General features: G+C 39.5%; 1 protein-coding gene across 1 annotated transcript in view; it reads right to left on the reverse strand.

The window, feature by feature from the left end:
• LOC140491202 (EF-hand calcium-binding domain-containing protein 5-like) overlaps positions 1-27468 on the reverse strand; it is a 164711-nt gene that overhangs the window by 45540 nt on the left and 91703 nt on the right. Inside the window, exons 7-12 of the mRNA XM_072589181.1 lie at positions 24343-24567; positions 19464-19538; positions 18216-18430; positions 10132-10288; positions 3290-3576; positions 134-303 (exon numbers count right to left, since the gene is read on the reverse strand). Coding sequence (XP_072445282.1) covers positions 134-303; positions 3290-3576; positions 10132-10288; positions 18216-18430; positions 19464-19538; positions 24343-24567 — 1129 coding nt within the window. The remainder of the gene's footprint in view (positions 1-133; positions 304-3289; positions 3577-10131; positions 10289-18215; positions 18431-19463; positions 19539-24342; positions 24568-27468) is intronic.

The following is a 27468-nucleotide window of genomic DNA, read 5'->3' on the forward strand; positions in this document are numbered from 1 at the left end:
TGCTGGCATTACAGGCTTTCCATGGTACATCATGCCTGAATGCACATGCATCACTTTGCATCAACAGGTCTGAAAATGTATATTCAAAAACAAAAGCTCTTATGTGAAGCCAGCTCCCAATATATATGCTCACCTTACGCCTGTATCTCTGTAGAGGGCTTGGTTCAAGACATATGGTGCATCTTCTAGAGTGCAAGCCACATAGTGCAGGAAGTATTCACCCCTCTCTGGCCTGTGGTTATTATGCCTCAGCAAGGCTATGGAAGAACTTATCTTCTTATTGTCACCATGAGCTTCTGCATCCTATTGTGAGAAAAGATCCACAATTCAGGGTAGGCAAGGAACACATATCAATTTTCTTCTACATAGAAAGTCCAGAAAATTCACATATTCCAACTGCTTTAAACAAAAACATTCACTAACATCAACAGATCCTCCCTAAAAACACATATACAGGAATGATCTCCCAAAGTTCTCCCCTTTTGAATGGCTGCAAACAAGTGATGAGTAAACTATTGAGAAAATACAGTGGAGCAACTTAAAAATCAGGATAATTGTTTCCAGATATTGATTAAGGAAATAGCTCCAGTTCTAAAATAAAATTGGAAATTAATTCCAAAATTTCTTGTAAAGTCATGTGAGGTTTTTTCTAAAGATGAGTTTATGAATTCTTCACGAACATGTTAACAATATCACAGTAACCAGAGCAATCCCACCTCTTTGATGCCACATTGTGTATTCTTTTCATAAGAACATTGGCAACAACTTTGTTGCTATAGCGGGCTATACAAACCCAAAGCACTTTGAGTAGAACATGCTTTGTACTGTGAACAAGATGGACATCAGCTCAAAGTTTTGAATAGGATGTTGTCAGAGTGAGACAAGTGAAATTGGAAGGTGACAACCCACACCAGAATCACTAAAGGGAAACATGGGTGGGAGGTGCTGCAATAGTCAGAGGACCAATGGATGAAGGTAAGTTATTTTAAGGAGGAGGGTGATTGCAGACATTTTTAAATTTGGGGTAACAATGTTTTAGCAACAGAGTTGGGAATAGAACAAAAGCAATCAAATGAAATGAAAAGAAACAAAGAGACTCGGTTGTTGCAGATAATTATAACAATTAAAGTGAACAAGACGTGAAAGAGATTCAATTGGCAAAGTTCCCTGCTCACATGGATGTTGTATTAGTTAGGGAAATATACTCCACATTGTTACAAACCTTTTTCGATATCCGTTTTTAAAATGTGGAGGCATTATCACATATGGCACCTTCTTGGATCTGAAACTCCACTTACAAAGGTGTTTACAGAGGTGGGGATTTAAGAGCTTTAAGAACAGAAATTACACTAAATAATAGGATAATGGTTCAGTTTTAAAGAGAGTGCAAGCACAAAGTGATTTGAAGGTTCACATGCCTGAAGATACCATGTTGATAAGCACATAGAATCTTTGGTGCCAGTGGGATAAACTTCATTTTAGGGAGGAAAGAAATTTTTTCTCCTGAGAACAAAGAAGGTGAAGGGAAGATGTAAAACGTAGATCTTAAATTATTATGTCTAAAAACAATGAGCTGTTGTGATAGAATAAATAAGGATAAATGGTTTCCACTGGGAGCTATAGCGGTACCAGATGATGAGTATCTAAAACAATTGGCAAAGGAACTACGGATGGATTAAAGATAGAATTTCGTACATGGTAAATTGTTACATCTGGAATATACTACCTGAAAAAGTGGTGGGAATAGTTTGGCAGTATGTCCTGAGCAGAGCGGGGACAGCCAGCAGGCTGGAGGCCTGAACGGAATGGGGATGGCCAGTGTGTCCTGAATGGAGTGGGGACAGCCAATGTACGGCAAAAAGAGTGGGGCAGCCAGTGTACCCCAAATGAAGTGGGGACAGCCAGTGTACAGCAAAAGGAATGGGATGGCCAGTGTACCCCGAATAGAGCTGGAACAGCCAGTGTACAGCAAAAGGAATGGGACGGCCAGTGTACCCAGAATAGAGCGGGGACAGCCAGTGTACCCCAAAAGGAATGGGACAGCTGTACCTCGAATGGAACGGGGACAGCCAGTGTACCCAAAAGGAATGGGACGGCCAGTGTACCCCGAATGGAGCGGGGACAGCCAGTGTACCCCAAAAGGAATGGGATGGCCAGTATACGGCAAAAGGAGTTGGACGGCCAGTGTACCTCAAATGGAGTGGGATGACCAGAGTACACTGAGCAGAGTGGGGACAGCCAGTGCACTCCGAATTCAGTGGGGATGGCCAGTGTACCCCGGGGTAGAACGGGGACAGCCAGTGAACACTGAGAGGAGGGGGACAGTCAGTGTGTCCCCAGCAGAGCAGGGATGGCCAGTGGGCTGAAGGCCTGAGCAGAGTGAGACAGCCAGTGTGTCCAGAGTGGGAACGGTCAGTGTGTCCAGAGCGGAGCAGGGACAGTCAGTGGGATGAAGGTCTGAGCAGAGTGGCACAGCCAGTGTATCCAGAGTGGAAACGGTCAGTGTGCCTGGAGCAGAGCAGGGACAGTCAGTGGGCTGAAGATCTGAGCAGGATAGCGCAGCCAATGTGTCCGGACTAGGAACGGTCAGTGTGCCTGGAGTGGAGCAGGGATGGTCAGTGGGCTGAAGGTCCGAGCAGAGGGGGACAGCCTGTGTACCCATAACAGAGTAGGGACGGGCAGTGTCTGGAGGAGAGCTATGTCGGTCAGTATCCGGAGCAGATCCAATTTGGTTGTTGGACTGGGGACCAGTGTGGACTGCCAGCAGCTTGTGATCCCAGACAGACCAAGTGTGGAAGCATTAATCCACTGCAGGTCCTTTATAGAAAGACTGTAATGTTTATCGTTTTAACTTTAGTTCTTATTTTTCTAACTTATGCAATGAATAACTGTAAGAAGATGTATTGTTTTTTCTTTATCCTTCTATTTTCTATCTAAGATTTATACCTGGATACTTTGTACCTAGGATGGCGCCATGTGAGCGACAATGTTCACTTTTCACTGTACTCCCTGTACTGCTGTACTTGAGTACATGTGACAATAAACCTAATTCCAAAATTCTGAAAATTCTAGATTTTATTAGAAAAATATTAAATTGGATTTAGACTTGAACAAGTAAAACTGCAGTGGAATGGGAAAAGAACAAACAGTGGGGATAACTTGGACAACATTTTCAAAGAGCAGACACAGGCACGATGGGCTGAACCATCTCCCTCAGTGCCGTATGGTTCTATGACAATGCAACTCGGATTGTGTAGCCATGATAATCCAGAGAAGAATACTCTACTACCTTATAAAGGGTCTGGAAAACAGATTTATACACAAACTCAAGACTTGAACTAGATGTCTCTGCTGCTCGTTGGATACCATGTAGCCATCTTCTTCTAGCTGTACGCCGTGTTCGCTCCATGCAACTGTCCTCATTTCTAGCTGTGAGAAATGTTACTAGGCTGTCAAAATCAGCTTCATTGTCCGAGATTTCAGCAGCAATTGTTTCAATGTATGCTGCAAATTCTGTTTTTGACAAAGTGGGATTGTTGGCATAGTCTTTGCGGAAGAATTTCAGCTTCTTATGGGCTGTTGGAGCAATAGCAAATACAAAATAAAAACCGAAAGAACTGCTGATGCTGTAATTCAGAAACAGAAATGGAAATTGCTGGAAAAGGTCAGCAGGTCTGGCAGCATCTGTGGAGAGAAAGCAGCGTTCCTCAGAACTGAGGAAGGGTCACTCGACCCGAAACATTAAATCCAATTTCTCTCCCGCTGAACTATTCAATCAATTTCTATTTTTGTTTCAAATAGAAAATACATTTCTTTTGTGGAGAGCGATCATTTCACATAAGTTAAACGTGCAAATGAAACCTTTTTCAATTAGTTGATTTCCTATGGATTCTTAAAGGAAAATGTGATGATTCAACTGAATTGTTTTGTTTACACCAAAATCTAAATAAAAGAACAAAAGAAGATCTTGTAATCAGGACATGAAATGTCAGAGGAAATGAAAACACTTCTAGATGGACAATTTTGACTGACAAAATGTCCTCTGAATCAATACTCAGTTGATATTGGGTATAATTTCCAGATGGTATCTGTTTGTGGACAAACAAATATACCACAGCCCCCCTGGAGATCTGGTGGAATTTAATTACAAGTTCTAACTGAATTGAATGCTTTTAAAACATTATTTATTTACAATTCCATGCTTTCACAATCGACTTGAGGATACACTTTCTAATATTGTACAAAACTACAAAGTTCAGAAAACAAACAAAAATCAGAACTTTCTGGAGAAACTCCGTAGGTCTGGCAGCATCTGTGAAGAATTCTGAAGAATGGTCACTGGACTCAAAACATTAACTCTGTATTCTCTAAGCAGATGCTGCCAGATCTGCTGAGTTCCTCCAGCAATTTTTGTTATTGTTTGCTTCAGATGCAGCATCTGCAATGTTTTGTTTTATTTAAGCTCGAAATACCATAGGGTCTAATTTTGAATTAATTGATTACAGACAAAATAGGAGTTGGGATGCCTAGTGCTGATGGTCTAGGAAGGAGATGAGAAAACAATCAGGGTTCCTGCATTTGACCTATGGATAAACATAAGGAGCTGAGGTATTATGTTTTGCCCTCAGCCATATAAGTCACAAAAGACATAAATTTAATTTCTGCTCTGTGCCAGTTTAACTGATCTCAGTAGGAGATGGATCAGTGTGCTGAGATCATTCACACTTTCTCAAGGCCTTGGGGTAGAAAATAAAACAAGCTGCCATTTCAGTGCCTGATTGCTAAATTACAAACAGGTATTTTCCAATCAAACTGCTCAGAGATAGATATTGTATATTTATGGAGCAGGTGTGACTTGAACTTAGCTCAGCGGTGGGAACATTATTACTGTGACACAGGAACCCTTAAATTATGAACGCTAGTGAATAGAAGATCAGCTGCAATTTCCTTCAGCTAACCATTCTTCAATGACCACCAGAGGGTGGTAGCTGCTGTGGAACGGTGCTCCAGCACGCGTCATGATGATCTTCAGGGTAGTAGGGATAATAAAGGACTAAACTGAAAAAAATAACCAACAAAAGAAAGATTTTTTTTTAGGTATTCTGTGCAGTTTAAAATTAATGCATATTATAATAATATTTTTAAAAATCTAAAATTGGCTTTGTAGCAAGCTTAGAGTGATGCTGGAAAAGCACAACAGTTCAGGAAGCTTCCGAGGAGCAGGAGAGTCAACATTTCGGGCAAAAGCCCCTCATCAGAAATTCCTGATGAAGGGCTTTTGCCCAAAACATCAACTCTCCTGCTTCTCATATGCTGCCTGGCCTGCTGTGCTTTTCCAGCACCACACTCTCGACCCTCTATAGCAGACCTGGGCAAACTCTGCTTGTGGGCCACATTCAGCCTCTGGCTTTCAGTAGACAAATGAGAAAAGAAATGTGTGAAATATATTTGAATTTTTGTTTCTCCTTCATCTTTTCCCATGTTAATTGGGTCCACCACAATGCTGATTGATCACCTCAGTGTCACCCATCACTTTTTGGATTTGACAGCAGGTTTTACAGTTAGATACCCTTCCTGCTGTTAATATTCCCCATCAATCTAGATCTGGGAGCCATGGCATGGCTGAGTAGGGATGTCTACTGCTGTAACATTTTGAAATGCAAAACAACATCTCAAAAATTAATTTCCTTCTCAAGGAATGAATCCACATGCCAAATTAATTTTTCAGAGTCAGAGAAGTTGTTCAGTAGGACATATTACTGACATACAATATTGCATATTACTAAACACAATTAAAACTCCTATTCACAAACCAATCTTTACTTCTAAACCATTTTTAATGGAGAATGAGGAGGAAGTACAGCTAATTTATTCCATTGCTGTCACTTTAACATTCAATTTATCGGCAAGGAATGGAACAAGGAATGTTCAGTAAAAGAACATCTCTGACAGCAACCTCTGAATTTCCATGTTTAACTGCACATTTGCAGTCAGTAGTTGTCGCTGTTCAAGTTGCCATATTAATAACAGCGAGAGATGACAGGCTCACCATTATTATTATTACAAATAAATCCAAACATTCTGCATGTGATCAAGATTCCATTGCAAACTATACACCTGCTAGGAACTCTGTGATGAAGCTATGAAGGTTGAATCTCAGTGTCCAAAATGCTTTGAGCATGCAAAAATTGAACCTGTTTCATATTAACACTTCAAATTGTATTGTCTGTTTAAGTGTATTTCTAGGAACTTCAACCATTGAATAATGCAAAGTACAGTGGGGCAGAATTATTGCAAGTCTGGAGACAAAACAATTATCGGAATATATACACTATTAACACTTTCATTCATTGTATTCACTGAAATTGTACTGAATCCCTGACAGCAGTCTGTAAGATTTCAAATACATTTAAAAAACCATTAGTGCCCACAATCTCTCATATTATTCCCTAATCTCTGCAAGCGACCAGGGATCAATACTGAGCAGGGCCCAGCTGCTTCTTCCCAACCCCCACACCTTCAGCAGACAGATGAAATTTGCAGCCTGCTTATTCTCTCAACCAGAGAATGGATGTGACATGGAGACATTAGGGAGGTGAGGGAATTCAATGTTAATCTAAATTGCGAGGGGAAATTTCAAAGTTTGAACATCAGAATATTTATTTTTTTAAAGATTTGGTTTCCCAGACCTTCAAAGAAATGCTCTGCCTTTTACTGTTGAGGATGTGGCTCATTTTTTCAAACAAAAGAGACACATCTCACTCATTCTCCGTGGCCTCCCAGCAGTATATATTTATCATTTTATTCATGGCCTCTGACAGCGTAGCTCTGAGATTTCCCGGCTGGAGGCATACATGAGCTGCTCACGTTGCTGCCTTATTTTTCTGTCTGAGTTCTCCCAGGGAAACTGTTTGATCTCCCCATGGTGACAAGGATGAGATCAACAACTGAATCTGTGGAAGAAGCACAGCAAGACTATCCCAAAAATCTCCTGAAATCGTGAAGGAGAATTTTCTTGTGTAGTCGTATCTCATACCTATAAAGTTAACAATCACACAACACCAGGTTATAGTCCAACAGGTTTATTTGGAAGCATTAGCTTTCAGAGCGCTGCTCCTTCATCAGTTGGTTGAGAAAGGTGCAGCACTCTGAGAGCTTGTGCTTCCAAATAAACCATAACCTGGTGTTGTGTGATGTTTAACTTTGTACACCCCAGTCCAACACTGGTACCTCCAAATCAACACTTCCTAGAGACGGTCTTTAGATGGCAGCCAGGAGTAGAGCAATGGTCAACTTTCCAATACTTAATCCCAGGATGCTGAAGTAAATTCTGTAACTCTATCAACATTCTAACTGTGATCAGCTAACTTAAGACAAGAAATAAAACCTAAGATTGGTATGCATCAGGTATACTCAAAGTATTATGATATTAAGCTGAGAGGTGCTGGCAGTCTTTTATATTTAACACACATAATCAGCAAAGACATGTCGTTGCTCAGAGGCCTGATACTATGAGAGAATCTCCAGTGTTGGAGAAGATGTATTTATCTTTATCACTCGTTGTCTGATGAAATTGACAGCAAACTGAACTATGTATGGCATTTTCCAAGTCTATACCATGACCTAGACCACATGGAACAGCTCTAAAACTGGAAAGCTGCTCTTTTACACATGAACACACCTTGTTTACGGAACTGTGACATCTATTGTTCTGTACATACATCAGCGGCAAAATTTGATCTTAGTTATTGAAGCACTCACATCATGACACTATTAGTACTGGACCAGTTCACTAATATCCTTTAGGGAAAGAAACTGCTGTCCCTATCTAGTCTGGCCTACATGTGACTGCAGACCAACAGTAATGTAGCTGACTCTTAACTGCCCTCCGGGTAATTCGGGATGGGCAATAAATGCTGGCCTAGCCAGCAACTCTCTCTATAAAAAAAGGATTATGATAGATCTAGGAAATGAATGCAGATATTTTCTGAATCAACTTGTCAGAGATGTTATTACACCTCTCTGGAGCAAATGATACTTGAACCTAGGATCTGCTAGTCCAGGGATACTATCACTGTGCCTCAAAAGCCCTCCTACGGAATTAATGCAGATATTTTTAACCAACCTATTCAGGGATGTTTTTACACAACTCTGGAGCAGGTGGGACTTAAACCCAGTCATTCTAGCTCAGAGGTAGGAACACTGGCATTTACACCACAAGAAGCCCTTGCAAACAAGTACTCTATCTTCAGCTATACTCCTTCCCAGGAACAATTGCAGATATTGTCTGATGAACTTGTTGAGAGATATTATGATACACCTCTGAAACAGGTTCGACTAGAGCCCGAGCCTCCTGCGTCTGAGGTACAGAGACTACTACTGTGGTACATAAAGCCCTGCAGGGAATGAACGAACAATCCATCATAAAATGCTGATGTTGATTATGTCTAGGTTATGAGGTTACATTCACTGATACCCTTTTTTAAGCAATATTTGGGCATCACAGTCCCTCCATTTCAATCTTCTGTGGCAACTCCTTAGAAATGTTGACTTGTGATTTGACTGTAATTCACGAAATAGGGTGATACAATTCAGGACAAAGACAGAGAAGAGAAATAAATCAAACCTAATAAAATCCAAAAAAAAAGTCAAAAAATAAAGAACTACAGATGCTGGAAACTGAAACAAAAATAGAGTTTGTTGGAGAAACTAACAGGTCTGACAACATCTGTGGAAAGAAAGTAAAATCAATGTTTCAGGTCCAGTGACCCTTCTTCACTGAACCCAAAACATTGACTGTTTTATCTCTGTAGTTGCTGCCAGAGCTGCTGAGTTTTCCCAGAAATTTCTGTTTTTGTTCCAGTAAAATCCAAAGCTACCTTATCTCCATTTCTCAATACCATGAACTAGTGAGTATACAGGACGAGCTCAGCAACCTTCTGTTATTTTCACATAGGGATGTCTAAAACATGATACTTCGCGACATGTAAATTATTCAATGTGTAGTGCACAGTTCATGAATCATCACATTCTTAAGTCTTTCTTTTCCCCAAGGTTTCATGGAGGGAGAAGGAGAGACAGACAAACACACTAGCTACTGGCATAAACATGAAAATCTTGTCATCACACAGAATGCCTGAAATCGACAGATGTGTCCATTAAATGTCCCAGGGATATCAAATCTCTTGTCATTCATTTTATTTTAAGACCTTTCCTCTTCAGTATAAGGTTAAAAATTTCCAAATGGGGGCGTTCCCACTGTTCTGCCCTGGGAGACCATAGTATAGTTTTCTTTCCTTTTTCTAAAATAAACCATCAGGAATATGAAAGTCAACATGTCTTTTTTTGTTGTTATAAAATAAAAAGTCAGTAGATGACTAAATATAAAATTAACAATCACAAATATCATAATCCTTGGAACAGTTAGTGGTTGAGAGGTTGCCAAGATAGGTGCACTGATGGCATGAAAAACTTAACTGTTCTTAAGTGCACTTGCATCTTGCAAATTCACTGCTCATAAAGAAAAGTGAAATCCTCCCGAAATTTAATGTCACAGCTCCCTGAGCACTTTGATATCAGTGCATTTGGAAATTTAACAAGCTTCAAGCAAACAAACCTCTTGAACAATGAGGCAGATTCTCCAACTATATCCATGGAGTTCAGGAGAATTTATGTATAGCAAAACTGGCAACACCTGCAAAAGAGCTGTGCCTGACGTCACATGTAATACATCAATCCACATATCTTTTTAATAAACCTCCATGACAGGAGACCTGCCATATAAATTTATAAATTTAACTTTGGGTTAATAGTGCAAAAGCTATGATTGGCTTCCACTCTCCTGGATTTGACTGTGACAAATAGTGGGATTCCTTGCTCAGTCTAATTAGTCCTGTTGGAAGAGGCATCTGTGTACTGGGGGAAGGCAGACTTTCTTGCTTCTCAATGACTATTGGCTCCCTAATAATGTCACTTGCACAAAGTGATATCCAACGTGGCTTCTAAATTATTTTCAAATCAGCTTTATAGCATAGATATAGGGCGGTACAGCTGATGAGTTTTCTAGAAAAATATCTGACTGAAAAGTCACGTACCTGCCACAAAATGATTTGTTGGTGCAATGTCCCTTACCTCTCTTTATGGCATTCTTCTCCATTCCATCCTTGTAGTTGCTCAAGACTTCTACTAGTTCTCTCAGATTAAGATAGCCTGATACATCATTATCCCATTTCTCAAACAGTGCCTCCAGCACCAACCTGTGCAAAGCAGCCAATGCCTCACGATTTGCCTGGAACAAAACCACAAGGCATAAAAGTAGTTCAGAAAGGAGAATACTTTTGCAAAATGCATCTTCCTAGTGTAGATAAAAATAAAAATCAATCTGGCAAGAAGGTATAGGCATCCGGTGACAGCAGCACAGAGCTCACAGTTTAAGCAAGAAAACCCTCTATGTTCAATCTGACAATATTGCCCATTTTACCAGCTTACATTTGTATCACACCATTATATCAAAACAAAAGTTTCAAGTAATGCACCAAGGTACTTCACCTGGTGAATCTGGATCTCAATCTATTTCTGGCAGCAGAAAATATGTGTATTAATTCAGTCAATGGAATCAAACATAATGCTTCTGTGATCTGCAGAACCATGTGGCCTGTAGGGTTGCATATGAATCATAAACAATGTTCCCCTTACACTCCCCATGTACATAATAATAGGTCAGTACTCCCAACTAGGATTTATCCAGCAATAAAGAGAAAGCATTTTCAAAATTTCAGGCAAATGAACTAACAAAGGATCATATGCAAGCAAGCAATAAGAGCTCCAACAGAACTGAGTCACCTGGCCTTCATAGATTGGATTGGCAAAGGTTAGAAATGACATACAGGCTGACATCTAGTATTTGGACATCGTCTGATAAAGCCTCAGAAACAGTGACTCTGAAACCAAATTCTGAAGGATGCACTTTCTTTCCCCAAAGTGAAACATAAACATTAAATTGTAAAGGAATCTATTTCATGAATTGACATATAAAAATTATGACAGTGCTAAATGGTCATGGATTAGAAACAATGGCCCTTTTAAACTGTGCATTCATATACAAACAGAAGGCCCTGCATTGACCTCACTCATTATGCATATTATGCATATATGGCTATACAAAAAAAACTATAGGAACCATACTCTGAAAAATCTGGCCTTTGCACAACAACTAAATTTCAAACAGAATGTTGATGGGAATCCTGCTTCCATGTTATGATTGCAGGAAAATTCATTATTAGTGACCATAATCCATGGCATTTTACTTGTGATGATTAAAGTATCTACTTCTATAAAAATAGATTACAAATATCCAACTTCCACGAGCAGATTACGTGATGTAGACTGTGCAGTTTATATATTATTTTAATATCGTTTCTATTAAGTCTGGATTTTTTGGGTTCTAAAGTAGTGACATATATTTGTTTTCCTGTGTATCTGAAGTAATTATTAATTAACTTGTGTTTTTGTGGTCATGATAGATACTTTAAAAGAGTTTGTGAGGCAAGTGTTCAGAATTAATGTGTTTTTATTTATCTTAGGAAGTCTTATGCCCTAGAAAGGTAAATAATAGTTCCTCAAGGTTTCTGTTAGAAATTTCTGGACTTCTTAAAACATAGGACAAACCCCCATAATTTTGAGAAAGAGAAAGAGAGAGACTTTTTCAGTTTCACTTTTAGTTTTAAACAGTTATGTAGAAGTTTTCATAAATGAAGTTGTTCCTGAGAAAGGGAGAAGATAGTTAAATTAACTAACACAAGATCACCTTAGAATAAAATGATAATGATAGACCCAGACTGGAAGTATTTGGCTAAAATCCTGAAGAGCTTATTTGAAACTGAGAACATTTAAGCTCAGGTATATGATAGCTCAACAAGAAGCTGTCAGATTTTCAAGTTTGGGCGTGAAGTCAAATTAACCACAATGAGGTGTTAGAAAAAGGGATTTTCTGGTTCGGATATTGTACAAGAGGTGCTTTTGAGTACCATACAGGGGTGTATATCACAAGGTGTAATTTATGATACTCTGCCTTACTATGTCGGATTTCAGCCAGAGCAGCAGCCTTACTGGCCAAACGAGAGGCAAAAGAGATACAAGGAGCACTGGTCTCTGGGAGATGCACTGTGTGCAGCAGATTGAGACATGCAACAATGACACCCATGAAGGAGCGAGAGGTGAAGAAATTCAGGACCAACACTCACTGCTCAGGCCACATAAATGAAAGTCTTGTTTCAGGAAGCTGCAGGCCACATAAATGAAAGTCTTGTTTCAGGAAGCTGCAAATGTCAGCAACCAACCCACGATGAATAAATGAGCTTCTTAAAGCATGACCAAGTTCAGTCCAAAAACATGATCTGTTTTGGGGTATTGTCTCCTGCAAGCTGGGGCTCTCTATCTCTTCCCTTTTTCTAATGGAACGGCAGGGGTTTGAGAAAGGCGATGGTTGTCACACTAGTTTACTTCCAATCCTGGTGGTGTTGCTGATGTTTCTCCCTCTTCTTCCTTATCAGAACTCGGGGGTAAAATTGTAGGGTGGCTCCCATGGTGACCTAAAGGCTGAGAGCTGTGCAGGGAAGATCAATGGCAAAACAACTTCCAAAGGCTTGGAAATCACCTTCAAAGCAGCAAAAGCACACAGAACAAGTTCTGAGAGTAAAGCCTTTCACCTGGCATCGAAGTACCTGTCAGATCTTGATATTTAAAGGCCACTTTGTTTGTCAGTTTCTCCTTCCCACCAATCCCCACTCACCTTATTCAACCTTGTGAGTTTTGGACAGTGCCAAAAAACTGATGCATTGACTATCAAAGCCAGACTCCAAGAGCTAATATCAAGTTTTTGACCATATTTCAATCATAGACATACTTGCCCTATGTGGGTAAATGCATTCCAGCACTTTGCTGGCTTCCAGACATGCAGGGTTTTTCATCTCTTGCTGAATGCAGGGACACCAAATACGCACTGGTTATAACTTTCTTAGAATTGGTTAAAGGATATAAATCAACCCTGAGATCCAGAAAATCTCAAAGCTTAAGCATCTTCCAATTATAATTTCAATAAACAATTTGCTTACAATTTTAAAATAAAATAAAACCACTCATGCTTTTTGCATCACCAATATGCTTCATACATTTCCCCATCCATTTAAAAGGTGTAGTCCTTTTTCAGTACTGTTTCATCGATAAAGGCCACCCTCTAGCAACTTGTCCAATTGTCCATTCTTTACATGTGAATGTTGACTGTCTGAAAAGATTATTTCATAACAGAACCACATTAGATCCTATCCTTATCCATGTGTCCATTTTCCAGTGAGTAGCAGAACATTTATTAGTAATGTGGATTCTCGATGAGTTTTCCTATTCCTATTCCGGAGTTATCATTAGTATTATATTCTGAGATCAATATAGACTGAGAATCTGGAGTCCCCATGTCTGGGTTTCTGCCAGGTGATCTGGTTTCCTCCCACAGTCCAAAGATGGTCAGCTTAGGCAGATTGGCAATGCTAAATTTCCCCATGGTGTCCAGAGATGTGTAGGCTAGGATTAGCTATGGGAAATGCAGGGTTACAGGGATTGGGTGGGAAGCTCTTTGGAAGGTTGGTGCAGACTTGATAGGCTAAATGGACTCTATATGCACTGTGAGGAGTCTATGGTTCTATGATCTGCATTATTCCCCTTACAGTGTTAGGATGGCAGTTGTGCTCCCATTACATCAATCTTATTATGAATAATCTGCAATTGATAATCAGATTTAGTCCAAATGATTCCCTAAGTGTATTGTGCCAAAACTTCTATCACTCTCCTAGTACTAAATATATACAAATTCATTTCTGATCAATGGGAAAAGATGGATTCGCATACTCTAATTTTTAAAATATTCAACCTTGATTTCCAGACTGATACTAATTTGAAAATAAATGTTTATTATTATTATTAAACTAGAGCATTGTCCTCTTGGTTCATCTTCTTGGACACATTGAACTTCTGACTAAGACAGGTTTTGAGAATGTAAACTCTTAGAATGTAATTCAGTCACTGTACAGAAAATTCCTAGATAGCTTAAACTCAGTCCTGAGAAAAATTATAGAATTTCACATCAAGTGACTGTTGTCCTCCTAAAAACATATCTGAATAGAGAGACTAATTGAGCACTCAGCCATAACTGAAACAAGCAGCAGAAATGGTACTGCAAGGTAGAGAGGAAACCCTCATGTTCAAAACTTTGAGATTTGTGACTGAAATGAACACAGAATGATCACAGTCTAACATAAACACAACTCCTAACTTTTACAGAAACACTTAAGACATTGAACGTTGATTATTTCTTTGAAGTTTGTTCCTTCGACCATACCAGCTGTAAATCGCCGATATTGTGGGAAAAACAAATATAATTGACACCCTGTCCAGAATGAAAAGAGATTAAGTTAGTTTGTTTTACCTTTTGTATGAAGTTAATTTCATCCATGTGTGGGAAGTGTTGTAACAATGGATCATAACCCCAAATTACTTACAAGCACATTAAACCTTTAAGTAAAACAGATTTTCATGTTAAAACATGAAAACGATACAAACCAAAGATGGCTGGGAATGCAAAGTCTGACTATGTAATTCTGTGACAGTTTAGAAAACATCCATGTGGACTGAACTCAAGTCTTGAGAGAGGATGGAAAGTCAAGCAACTTCAGACAAAGATACTTCAAAGAAAGAGATGCAATGCAAAATCTGAACTGTTATCTGCTGTAATTTCAGAAATAATGAAGGTCAATTACCACCTCAGTAGAAACGATTGTCTATGAGTCATATCCCAGTCTGTGAACATGCTGAGTAGTAAAAGAAAGTAGTTCCAGGCAAAAAGACATGTTTTTATTTTCCCCTTCTAGGAATATACAAGAGAATAGGGTAAGAAATCAATTGCAGCTTGAGACTCACTGTTCTAACCTGGTGTTCTCATTCAAATGGGCTGGTGTGTTCTGCTACAAATATCCATTTGGGAACCTTGAACTTGCAAATAAAAGAAAACCTCTGTCTCTCCTTCTCTCTTGTTGTCTCTCTCATTGATTTCTAGAAGCAAGTCACAAGTCAGGAAAGCTACCATTGAAAAGGAAACAGGATAATTCCTTTCATCTAACTTTCAGAACTAAAACTTTCCAGATCAATTGCTGAGTCAGTGCTACCAGAACAGCCATAACTTTTCACCATCTATCCCTCACAATAAGCTAAAGATTGATTGATATATCTTGCTCTCAGCAGTTACGTATTTCCTCACTTTCCTCATTTCTAATCTGTGTGCTTGTATGTTGTGCTTATTTTTCTTTGAATTTTATTAACTAGTAAGCTCATATTTTCCTTAACACAAGAAGGCCTGATTAAATCAAATCCTTTTAAAAACAAATATACTAGAACTGGAAAATGTATTCATGAGGGAACAGATCCCTTGTGTTAAGTTAATCTTGTTGAGACCAACAGGTGGTTAAATAAAGAAGAGGAGGTAGTTCCTCCCTAAACAATTAGGAATACTGTATAAAGATTTGGGGTATCCTGCCTGGAAAGATAGTTGGGAATCTTCAAGCCAGAAATCAATGGTAACAGAATAAGTCACTTCTCACCTTACATATATACCTGGGTAAAAAGTAATAAAGGAACACAAAAAAATGATATTGTTAAAATGTAGCAATGTTCTGGTTTTACAATGCATTTCAATGCAACGTATTGATTGGGGAGCTGATAGATGGTCAAAATGAGAAAAGTTCAGGGTTATGCATGTCCTATGAAAACCAAATCTATAAACACTGAGCACAATAGACTTTGACATGAACAAGAATCACATCTCAAAAGAATCACAGATACATAACCTAACTCCTTTTCCAAATGAATCTTGCAACTAGCAACTGGAAATCAATGAAAGCAAATTCATATTTTCAAAAATTGAATGTTCTAGATAAAATGAGGTATAGGTGTAAACTAATAAGAGGCAATTGTTAAACATTTGATAGCCAGATAATACAGTAAGAAACCTACACCAACATTTTCAAACGTATGCCTCCTCCTTAACCTACATTCAATACCTGAGAATTCTCTCTTTATGTTGACTCAAGTTTCTTAATCAAGTTTCTTCCACCTCTACTTTGAGACTAGTGCAACTAGCCAGGACTGGGTAAAGTAGGTTCCTTTGACAATAATGGATGCCACACGTTTGATAAGGACTGAATTCCTTCCACCTGCCCATCACTGGCTAGTATTCTAATTAAATATAAGATTGTAAATTCTCATGTTATCATGAATTGTTTTGGGGTACAAGATGGAAAAGAAAAAAAGAGACTAATTACAATATTTGAATATGAAACCTTCTTCTGGTGGAACGTTGAAAGGCCAGGAGGTAATGATGAAATGAAATAATTAACAGTTAATGCATGGTTAAAAATATAAGGATACAAGAAAAAAAGGCCAAATCACAACATTTTGGCTATGGGGTCTTTTTCAGATGGAACAATGAAGATCTTATGGCTCAGTCAGCAGCTCTCTCCCTCAAAACCAGAAGTTCCCAGTTCAAGTCTCTTTGCAGAACATGTTGGCCATAAAGTCACATTTGTTATACAGGTCAACAGGTTGATAATCAACATGCTAATCCTACCAACACTTCTGACAGACTGTCAAAGGGAAAAAAAAGGTGCATGTGAAGATATGGTTAAAAATCACATGACACCAGGTTATAGTCCAAATGGTTTATTTGGAAGCACTAGCTTTCTAAGTACCGCTTCTTCATCAGGTGCCTGGGAAGCAGTTCCATAAGACACAGAATTTATAGCAAAAGATTACAGTGTCATGCAAATAAAATGATATATTTAACAAACTTAGATTGTTGTTAAGTCTTTCATCTTTTAGAATTGGTTACATGTTTTCTCTCTCTCTCTCTTCCCCCATCCCCGCCACACCACACCCCACCAACACCCCCCCACCCCCCCCCTCACCACACACCACCCCCACCCACATGTGCACACCCATGTAAGTCTTTGGGATGAATTTGCATTTGCAGAATTATATTTGCAGATACATTCTATTTCGCTCAAAAAATGCACAACCTGCAGGCAGTCAATTCAGACAGTCAATCCATGTAACATTTTGTAGATTCTACTTTGGAAATAGAACCAGTCTGTCTCAAGTTTGGATACAGACAGAGTCTGACCTCATACCTTTAATGCATTGTCAGAGATGAGATGTCACCTTTTGTTTTTAATAAAACCTTAAGTTATCTCGAGAATGTGACTTAAAAGTAGTTCTGGGATTTACACATTAATGAACTGAAACCTGTAATCCATTCTAAAAAAGACGAAAGACTTCACAGCAATCCAAGTTTTTTCAAAATATTGTTTCAGTTGCATGACACTGAAATCTTTTGCTATAAATTCTGTGTTTTACAGTACTGCTTCACAGCTACCTGAAGAAGGAGCAGCACTTTGAAAGCCAGTGCTTTCAAATAAACCTGTTGGACTCTTATCTGGTGTTGTGTGATTTTTAACTTTGTCCACCCCAGTCCAGCACTGGCTCCTCCACATCATGTGAAGATATGGAACAAGAAACAAGGTGGAATGTTGAAAGACAATAAAAAATGAAGTGAGATAATTAAAAATTGCTGGATAATTATAGATGTAAGGAAGTGATATGCATATTAAAAAACATTGCAACAGGATAAATAATGAATATGATTTTTTTTTAAAGTGATGTGTAAAGACTGCACCTTTCATTTTTCCTTGAGCTACATTGTGAACTAAAATGGAAAAAGAATTGTTTTAAAACCAACAACGGAGGAAGGAATCGTTGCACATTAACAAATTACTGGAACTTCTTGCAAGTTGTGTTTACACCTGTTGTTGAATATCTAAACCACACAGTCTACAGCACACAGATAAATTGTGGTCTTTCTGTAATTTGTTTTAAGTCATTAACATTCATGATGATTCCTGATGTATTGAGGTTCAAGAATCAGTGCACTTTCTTCTGTGGAGAATGGGTTGAGGATGATACAATCAGAAATCTATTAGAATGACATGAAAACAGAGGGGAATATAAGAGTAGTAAATAAACATTTTATATTAAAAATTGTAAATAATTCAGATTGTAAACAATGTCACACCCACGTTACCAGAAATATAAAAGGGTAGAAATCCTACATGATTTACCTGAGTTAATTTTTCTATTTTTTCCTCTTTAGTCTCTCTATATTCATAGTGAATGTAGTTTAGAAGGCTTTCAATAGCTGAAGGATCTGTGGTGTTTCCCATAAAAGTCTCCATCAACTGGACAAATTGCTGGATAGTTAAAGAATTCCTGTCAAAGGGAGTTGTAATCAGTGTATGACCACGGTACTGAATATCTGATATAATGCTCGCCAATTCTATAAAAAAGACAAGAGAAAAAAAGCCTAATTTCATTTATCTGTAAACATTTCATTCCTTCTATTTGAGTAGTGTTTCTCACACATGATGTTTTATGTTTAAATTATTCTTGTTTGCTACATAAAATACAGGCCCTTTTCTACAGCAAGCTATTCTGTAATGGAATGGAGGGTGGTTAAGACCTTCATAAGAAGGTAAAAGAAAACACAAGTTAAATAATGAAACTAAAACAACTGTATAAAGAAAAGTACTTATATTTGCTAAATGTTTTTGTGTAAGTCTACCAAATAAACATACCAATAGCTCAGAGCACACAGATCATAATATCCATCTCTGGCATGCACTGAGTTAGCTTTTCTGAACCAGAGAAAAAGAGAACATTGCCAAGAGGGAAAAAGATACCATCTCAATTGCTAATTTTACAACTATGTATAACTTCTGTATAAGTTACAGAACTTGAAGCACAGAAGGAGATTCAATGCACGTAAGTTGGTCCCTGTGAAAGAGCCATTTATTTTGTGCCATTTCACTTCAATTGTTACCAATGTAGGTAAATAGAGTACCCAAGTTTGTGCAGAACTTCAGTTCTATTCATGTCATTTCCTGTTCACCTGCTCAAGTAAACCTCCATTTCCAATGCAAGATGCCAACATATTGGGAGTTTCAGTGATTTAATCATTAGGTCTTCTCATTTCAGTGATGAGTACTTCCCTTGTCACTCGAAGGCTATAATGGGACATTATGTGAACTGCGATGCAGGCAGTCATTCAGCGTCCATTTTCCATATGTTGCTGTAGTGCAATGAATCAGAAAACCTACTCTTAGGCATTAAAAATGATGAAAACTGTTACTTTCCTCAGCAACAATATTCCTCATGTTTTGTTAAATACAAAGAACTTGTCTAACAAATACAGGGGGAAGGATGATAATAATCTCTAGAACAATTGTTACTGTGATTAAATCCTATGCAATCTATTGTTCTGCAGTTGTTGTAAAGGACAATATATAATGCACAATATGTAATGGAAATACCTGGAAATTTATTTGTTGCTGCACTGTACTCATCAGGAATCCCACTATAAGAACTTTTATCAGAAATAAGATCACCTGTAAGCAATTGTAAATGAAAATCCACAGTTATGTTTATACAATAGTCTTTTAATAAAATCTGAAGCACCAACTTTCCGAAGCTGGGATCAAATATGAAATTTAAGATTATTATGAAAAGAAAGTTCTGAAAATATATTGACATCTTAATCAATAACACAACTTTTTAAAAATTAATTGGAATTGAGGAACACAGCCTGAACCATGGAAGGAGAGTTGTGATAAAAGATGGATAATCCATTGTATTTTGGGAATTGCTTTAAAATAGAGAAAGATGGATATGGAGCAATTAAAGTAGTTTTTCAAAAAAAAAGATTAGTAAGTCATTTGGAACAGTGTTCTAAGTACATCGATTCCAAGAAAGCAACTGACTGTAGTCAAGAGCTTGGGAGAACCACTATAGTGTTAATAAATGGAATGTCTATACTGCCGAGTTTATAGCAGACCAAAAAAACCATTAGCTTAGTTTTGAAATCAGCACAGAAGGTGTAAGTTTTCAGTACAGAAAAACCTAGCGTTAGTTCCGAGGTCAGAAAGGCTTAGCAAGAGAAATAAAGTTTCGTTCAAGTGAACCAAAATGCAGCCAAAATGTTCTAGTTTTGTGGAGTTTCCAAGCCAGAGAAATTTGGATAGAGATGTTCAGGTTGTACAAATTGAAAAAAAAGGACAGCTGAAATGTGGAATCTTCATGTTAGTGGATTCAGACAGGAATCATAAGATTGTTTCCACAGTCCAAGGAAAAGAAACTGGGAAAACTCAGTTAAGTAAAATTATAATAAGTTGAGATAGGTGTGAAATTTCTCTGCAACTAAGTATCTGTCAAAGGATAGTTTGAGAAAAAAGGTGAAACTTTGTTTTGTTGTTTGTGTTAAGATCTTTCCAATGATGTTATATCCATACAGAGCTTTGTTTTTTCTCCTCATTTTTATGTCTGTTCTAATGTTATTTATAGCTAATTAAATACTTTTCAAATGTAAACATCACTATTGTGTGGGGGAACACTGTGCCAATTTGCATTCAGAGAGGTCCCACAGACAATAATATGAAGACCACCTGCAGCCTTGAGTGGACATGTTTCAATGAAACCACAACAGGAACAAACTGCGAATTTAAACATATTATCTATCAGTCTACATATCATTCTGGGATCTTAATTGTCTAGTATAATCACCATCAGGGATCAATACAGAGTCTAAAGTCTGATATAAAGTTTAGCTAATGATGAATTAACTGGTTGATGAAAAGAATAGAGAAGCACATGGAATTTCATAGAGGAAGATGAGGACAATGGCCTTTTGCTGCTGACAATGGGGCGATGGGAGGGACAAGATCTTCACTCTAAGCATTCTTTATTGTCCAAAATGTGGTCCCGTAACTTTTCGTATAAATTTTCAGTGGATGATATCATTGGTGAAGCAAATGAGGCAAGAATCATCTTGGTTTTTATTTCAGATAATATCTAACATTTGCACTTTGTCGCTTAGAGTCATAGAGTCATACCACGCAGAAACAGACTGTTTGCTCCAATTCATCCATGCTGACCGAGTTTCCCAAACTAAACTAGTCCCACTTGCCTGTTTTTGGCCCATATCCCTCGAAACCTTTCTTATTCATGAGCCTGAGCAAATGTCTTTTAAATGTTGTACCTGTACATTCATCTACCACTTCCCATGACAGTTCAGGATGCCCCTCAGGTCCCTTTTCAAGATTTTTCTGACACCTTAAAATTATGCTTTCTAGTTATGAACAACCCCACCCTAGGGAAAAGACACTTGCTGCTCACCCTATTCATATCCCTCATGATTTATAAACCTCTATAAGGTTGTTCTTCAACCTCATATGCTGCAGTGAAAAAAGTCCCAGTCTATCCAGCCTCTCCTTATAACTCAAAGTGTCCAGCCCTGCTTATATCCTTGTAATTCTTTTCTGAACCCTCTTCAATTTAATAAAATCCTCCAATAGCATGGTGACCAGAACTATACAAAGTAGTCCAAAAATGGTCTCCTGAACAACCACAATATGCTGGCTCAATTGCATTCTTTGTCTCTCAACTAACTGTACTGGAATAGATTACCTGGCCATCATATGGGGATCTGTGGGACCTCTCTGAATGCAAATTGGCCACAGTGTTCCCTACACTATAGCAGTGATTACATTTGCAAAATACTTAATTGACAGCAAAGAACACTAGAGTCCTGACCATGTGAAATATGCAAGTCTCCTTCAGGCATATTTCAGGGACAATGTGCTTTTGATAATTTTAGTCATACTGATGTTCAAATTAGGGTCAGAATCCCTCTTTCTCATCCTAATTGAACAAAAACTTTTCTTTAGCTTCCTGTGACATTAAACACAAGAACATAAGAACATAACATAAGAACAAGGAGCAGGAGTAGGCCATCTGGCCCTTCGAGCCTGCTCCAACATTCAATAACATCATGGCTGATCTTTTTGAGGCCTCAGCTCCACTTACCCACCTTCTCACCAAAACCCTTAATTCCTTTACTATTCAAAAAAATTATCTATCTTAGCTTTACAAACATTCATTGAGGAAGCCTCAACTATTTTGCTGGGCATGGAATTCTATTGATTTACAACTTAGTAGTTGAAGAAGTTCCTCTCAATTCAGTCCAAAATCTGTTCCCCTAATATTGAGGCTATGCCCTCTTGTCTGAGTTTCACTTACCCATGGAAACATCCTCTCGACTTCTATCTACCTATTCCCTTCATAATTTTATATGTTTCTATAAGATCCCCCTCATTCTTCTACATTCTAATGCATATAAACCTAGTCTACTCAATCTTTCCTCATAAACCAAACCCCTCAACTCCGGAATCAATTTAGTGAATGCCTCTGCACTCCCTCTAGTGTCAGTACATCTTTTCTCAAATAAGGAGACCAAAACTGCATGCAGTACTCCAGGTATAGCCTCACCAGCACCTATATAGCTGCAACATAACCTCCTTGTTTTTAAACTCAATCCCTCTCACAAGGCAGGACAAAATTCCATTTGCCATCTTAATTGCCTGTTGTACCTTCAGACTAACCTCATGTGATTGATACACAAGAACACCCAGGTCCCTGTTACCATTCAAATAATAGTCCTTTTTACTCTTATTCCTACCAAAATGGATGACTTCAAATTTATTAACATTATACTCCATCTGCCAGACCTTTACCCACTCACTTAAACTATTTCTGTCCCTCTGCAAAGTTTCACAGAATTCTGTACACTTTGCTCTACCACTCATCTTAGTGTCATCTGCAAACTTTGACACACTACACATGGTCCCAATTCAAAATCATCTCTGTAAATTGTGAATAATTGTGGTCCCAACATTAAACCTTGAGGCACACCACTAGATACTAATTGCCAACCAGAAAAGCATTCATTTATCCATTCTCTTTGCTTCCTGTTAGTTAACCAGTCTTCTATCCATGCTAATGCATTACCCATAATGCCACGCATCTTCTTATGCAGCAACCTTTTGTGCAGCACCTTGTCGAATGCCTTTTGGAAATCTTCATGCACCCCATCTACAGGGTCCCCATTGTCCATTGTGCTCGTAATGTTGTCATAGAATACCAATGGATTAGTTAATCTGTCTTTCATGAACCCATGCTGCATCTGCTTTACAAAACAATTTCTATCTAGATATCTTGCTATTTCTTCCTTGATAATAAATTCATCTTCCTTCATAATAAAGCAATCTATTCTGGCCAATTACAAAATATTTATAGTGCAGAAGGAGACCATTCAGCCTATCATGCCTGCATGAGTTCTCCTATCTCATGCCAATCTCCTATTCTGCCTTTTCCTCATATCCCTATACACCATCCAATGCCCTCTTGAGTGCCTCCAGCATCTTCTCACGGGGGATCCTGCAGAACTCAGACAACACAGTAAACCTCAGCGAAATCAATGAAGGGAATCGGCACAGGTAAACACCCTGGTTTTAGGGCAGTAGTTATCATATTCTGATAAGAGTTCATTAATGCACTGCGACACTTTGAAACAGCTTTCCTATGTGTCACTGAGTGAGTGTATGAGTGAATGGGTACATGAATGGAAAAATGTATGTAAGGTGTAGTGGAGAAAATGGTGAGTTCTGGTCAGGTCGGTTTGGGGGTGATTATGGATTGAGTTAGTGCATTGGTTGTGGGAGCGAGGAATGTGGGAATTTGATGGTAGAAAGTTGGAGAGTCAAAGCACTTAGTCAGACTGTGAGGACACATCAGGTCGATTTGGGGGGTCAGAGTCAGGCTGGAACAGTAAAGTTGTGTTGGCAGAAGTTGGGGGGTGGAGGGGCAGGGGAATTTTGGTGGAGTAGGCAGGTTCTCAGGGAGTGTCAGGGTGTAAGTTATATAGTTAGCCAGGAGTTCAGTTAGGACTTTCCCATCTAACACCTCCTGGACAACCATCTAGATAAATAAATCAGAAACATCCAAAGTTTCCGATCTAACTCAGAATCTGAGTTTTTTTTTGGAGACTTCCGGGGAGCCTCGATAGGTCAGATTTCCCAGATAATTCCCAAAGAGACATTATGTCATGACATCAGCAGGGTCCTGGCAAGTACCCTTGGGTCGTAAACATTGAGTCTCTGTAATTCTAGACACTGAATGCTCTGATATCAATGTAATCTTAATCGTAGTTTAATTTCTTGTTTTGTTTCACTATCAATTACTTACAATGCTTTGCAGTTTTCTTTGATCTGATTCTTTGCTACAATCTCTAAACACTCATTCTTCTGATTGCTTATGACTTGCTAACTATGAAATCAATTTTCTTTTGCTCATACTTACCAGTATCTGCTGTTAAACTGAATCGGGCTGACTGTTTTGATGTAATATCTCTACCTTCACCCGGATAGAATTTTTCAGTGTCAACATGTCTTTCCATTCCATAATAAGGTATCTCATTGTTATTTTCATTATGTATACTTGCTGGTGCTTCAGTGTTACTGTAATCCTTTCCCAAGTCACGAATAAACTCTCGACCTTCCATTTCATCAAGTTCAATGACTGGCCCTAGTGAAATGGCAAACACACAAAATGTAAACAGTTAACATCAAGTTTTGTTTAGCTATTGTACATATTCTTTACGTTTGTGTTGCTGTGTTGCCAAATTTAACTGACTACCACTTTGAAAGCTAAATTTAACCATGGGAATCATTATCCATTTCGTTACCAATAGTAACAGCATATCAAAACACTCATTTGTTACAATCTTTTAAAATTCACCTCTGACCTGCAAATCAGCATAACACGAGCATATCAAATCAGAAAAGCAAAAAAAGTAAGATTTTTTAAGATTGTCAGAAATACAGTAAGGAAATTAGTTGTCAGAGATAGTGTGTGGATCCAAATGGAACTGTGCGACAGCAATATTTATCCTCTCTGGAACACAGAATTTCAATCTTAGCTACCAGCTAATAAAGATCTGGTACCATTTTGAATATTATCTAGTTATTAACAAAATTAATTGCAAACCTAATTAATCTGATGTTCAAATTGCTAAAGTACATTCAGAAGAAATCCCAAGTGCACTCTCTTGAGGTCAAGTCACATTTTAAGCTTTCAAAGTGTTACATAAAATTAAATCGAATGCAGCACATTAATTCCAAATGCTCTTGCTTCTGAGTTGTTTATGTTCCGTATGGTCTTGGAACAAAGGGGGAACGTTGAATGGAACGAGTTTGAATTAAAGGGGAGAGACAGTATTTACAATTGGATGGTACAAAGGTGAAGGTGACAGGGGAAGGTGACAGGAGAAGGTGAGAGAATAATACCTTTGAACGAAACCCTTACAATTAAGATTTTTGAAATGTCTCCAGAAGCACATCTGATGCCAGGATTAGATACATAAGTGGGAAGAGCCTAGAATGTGATAGGTGGAGATTTTGTTGTGGACAATGGAAGGAGGCGAAATCTCTTTGCTCATTAGTTCCATGGGCAGACTGTTCACATATCAAGGTAAAAACAATGACTGCAGATGCTGAAAATCAAATACTGGATTAGTGGTGCTGGAAGAGCACAGCAGTTCAGGCAGCATCCAACGAGCAGCGAAATCAACGTTTCGGGCAAAAGCCCTTCATCAGGAATAAAGGCAGTGAGCCTGAAGCATGGAGAGATAAGCTAGAGGAGGGTGGGGGTGGGGAGAGAGTAGCATAGAGTACAATGGGTGAGTGGGGGAGGGGATGAAGGTGATAGGTCAAGGAGGAGAGAGTGGAGTGGATAGGTGGAAAAGAAGATAGGCAGGTCGGACAAGTCAAGGAGACAGTAACTGAGCTGGAAGTTTGAAACTAGGATGAGGTGGGGGAAGAGGAAATGAGGAAGCTGTTGAAGTCCACATTGATGCCCTGGGGTTGAAGTGTTCCGAGGCGGAAGATGAGGCATTCTTCCTCCAGGCGTCTGGTGGTGAGGGAGCGGCGGTGAAGGAGGCCCAGGACCTCCATGTCCTCGGTAGAGTGGGAGGGGGAGTTGAAATGTTGGGCCACGGGGCGGTTTGGTTGATTGGTGCGGGTGTCTCGGAGATGTTCCCTAAAGCGCTCTGCTAGGAGGCGCCCAGTCTCCCCAATGTAGAGGAGACCACATCGGGAGCAACGGATACAGTAAATGATATTGGTGGATGTGCAGGTGAAACTTTGATGGATGTGGAAGGCTCCTTTAGGGCCTTGGATAGAGGTGAGGGAGGAGGTGTGGGCACAGGTTTTACAGTTGCTGCGGTGGCAGGGGAAAGTGCCAGAATGGGAGGGTGGGTCGTAGGGGGGTGTGGACCTGACCAGGTAGTCACGGAGGGAACGGTCTTTGCGGAAGGCGGAAAGGGGTGGGAAGGGAAATATATCCCTGGTGGTGGGGTCTTTTTGGAGGTGGCGGAAATGTCGGTGGATGATTTGGTTGATACGAAGGTTTGTAGGGTGGAAGGTGAGCACCAGGGGCATTCTGTCCTTGTTACGGTTGGAGCGGTGGGGTCTGAGGGCGGAGGTGCGGGATGTGGACGAGATGCGTTGGAGGGCATCTTTAACCACGTGGGAAGGGAAATTGCGGTCTCTAAAGAAGGAGGCCAACTGGTGTGTCCTATGGTGGAACTGGTCCTCCTGGGAGCAGATACGGCGGAGGCGGAGAAATTGGGAATACGGGATGGCATTTTTGCAAGAGATAGGGTGGGAAGAGGTGTAATCCAGGTAGCTATGGGAGTCAGTGGGTTTGTAAAAAATGTCAGTGTCAAGTCAGTCGTCACTAATGGAGATGGAGAGGTCCAGGAAGGGGAGCGAGGTGTCAGAGATAGTCCAGGTAAATTTAAGATCAGGGTGGAATGTGTTGGTGAAGTTGATGAATTGCTCAACCTCCTCGCGGGAGCACGAGGTGGCACCAATGCAGTCATCAATGTAGCGGAGGAAGAGGTGGGGAGTGGTGCCGGTGTAATTACGGAAGATCAACTGTTCTACATAGCCAACAAAGAGACAGGCATAGCTGGGGCCCATACATGTGCCCATGGCTACGCCTTTGGTCTGGAGGAAGTGGGAGGATTCAAAGGAGAAATTGTTAAGGGTGAGGACCAGTTCGGCCAAACGAATGAGAGTGTCAGTGGAAGGGTACTGTTGGGGACGTCTGGAGAGGAAAAAACGGAGGGCTTGGAGGCCCTGGTCATGGCGGATGGAGGTGTAGAGGGATTGGATATCCATGGTGAAGATAAGGCGTTGGGGGCCAGGGAAACGGAAGTCTTGGAGGAGGTGGAGGGCGTGGGTGGTGTCTCGAACGTATGTGGGGAGTTCCTGGACTAGGGGGGATAGGACAGTGTCAAGGTAGGTAGAGATGAGTTCAGTGGGGCAGGAGCATGCTGAGACAATGGGTCGGCCAGGGTGGTCAGGCTTGTGGATCTTGGGAAGGAGGTAGAACCGGGCAGTGCGGGGTTCCCGGACTATGAGG

The sequence above is a fragment of the Chiloscyllium punctatum genome, chromosome 19 (genome assembly GCF_047496795.1).
Source record: "Chiloscyllium punctatum isolate Juve2018m chromosome 19, sChiPun1.3, whole genome shotgun sequence".
NCBI lineage: Eukaryota > Metazoa > Chordata > Chondrichthyes > Orectolobiformes > Hemiscylliidae > Chiloscyllium > Chiloscyllium punctatum.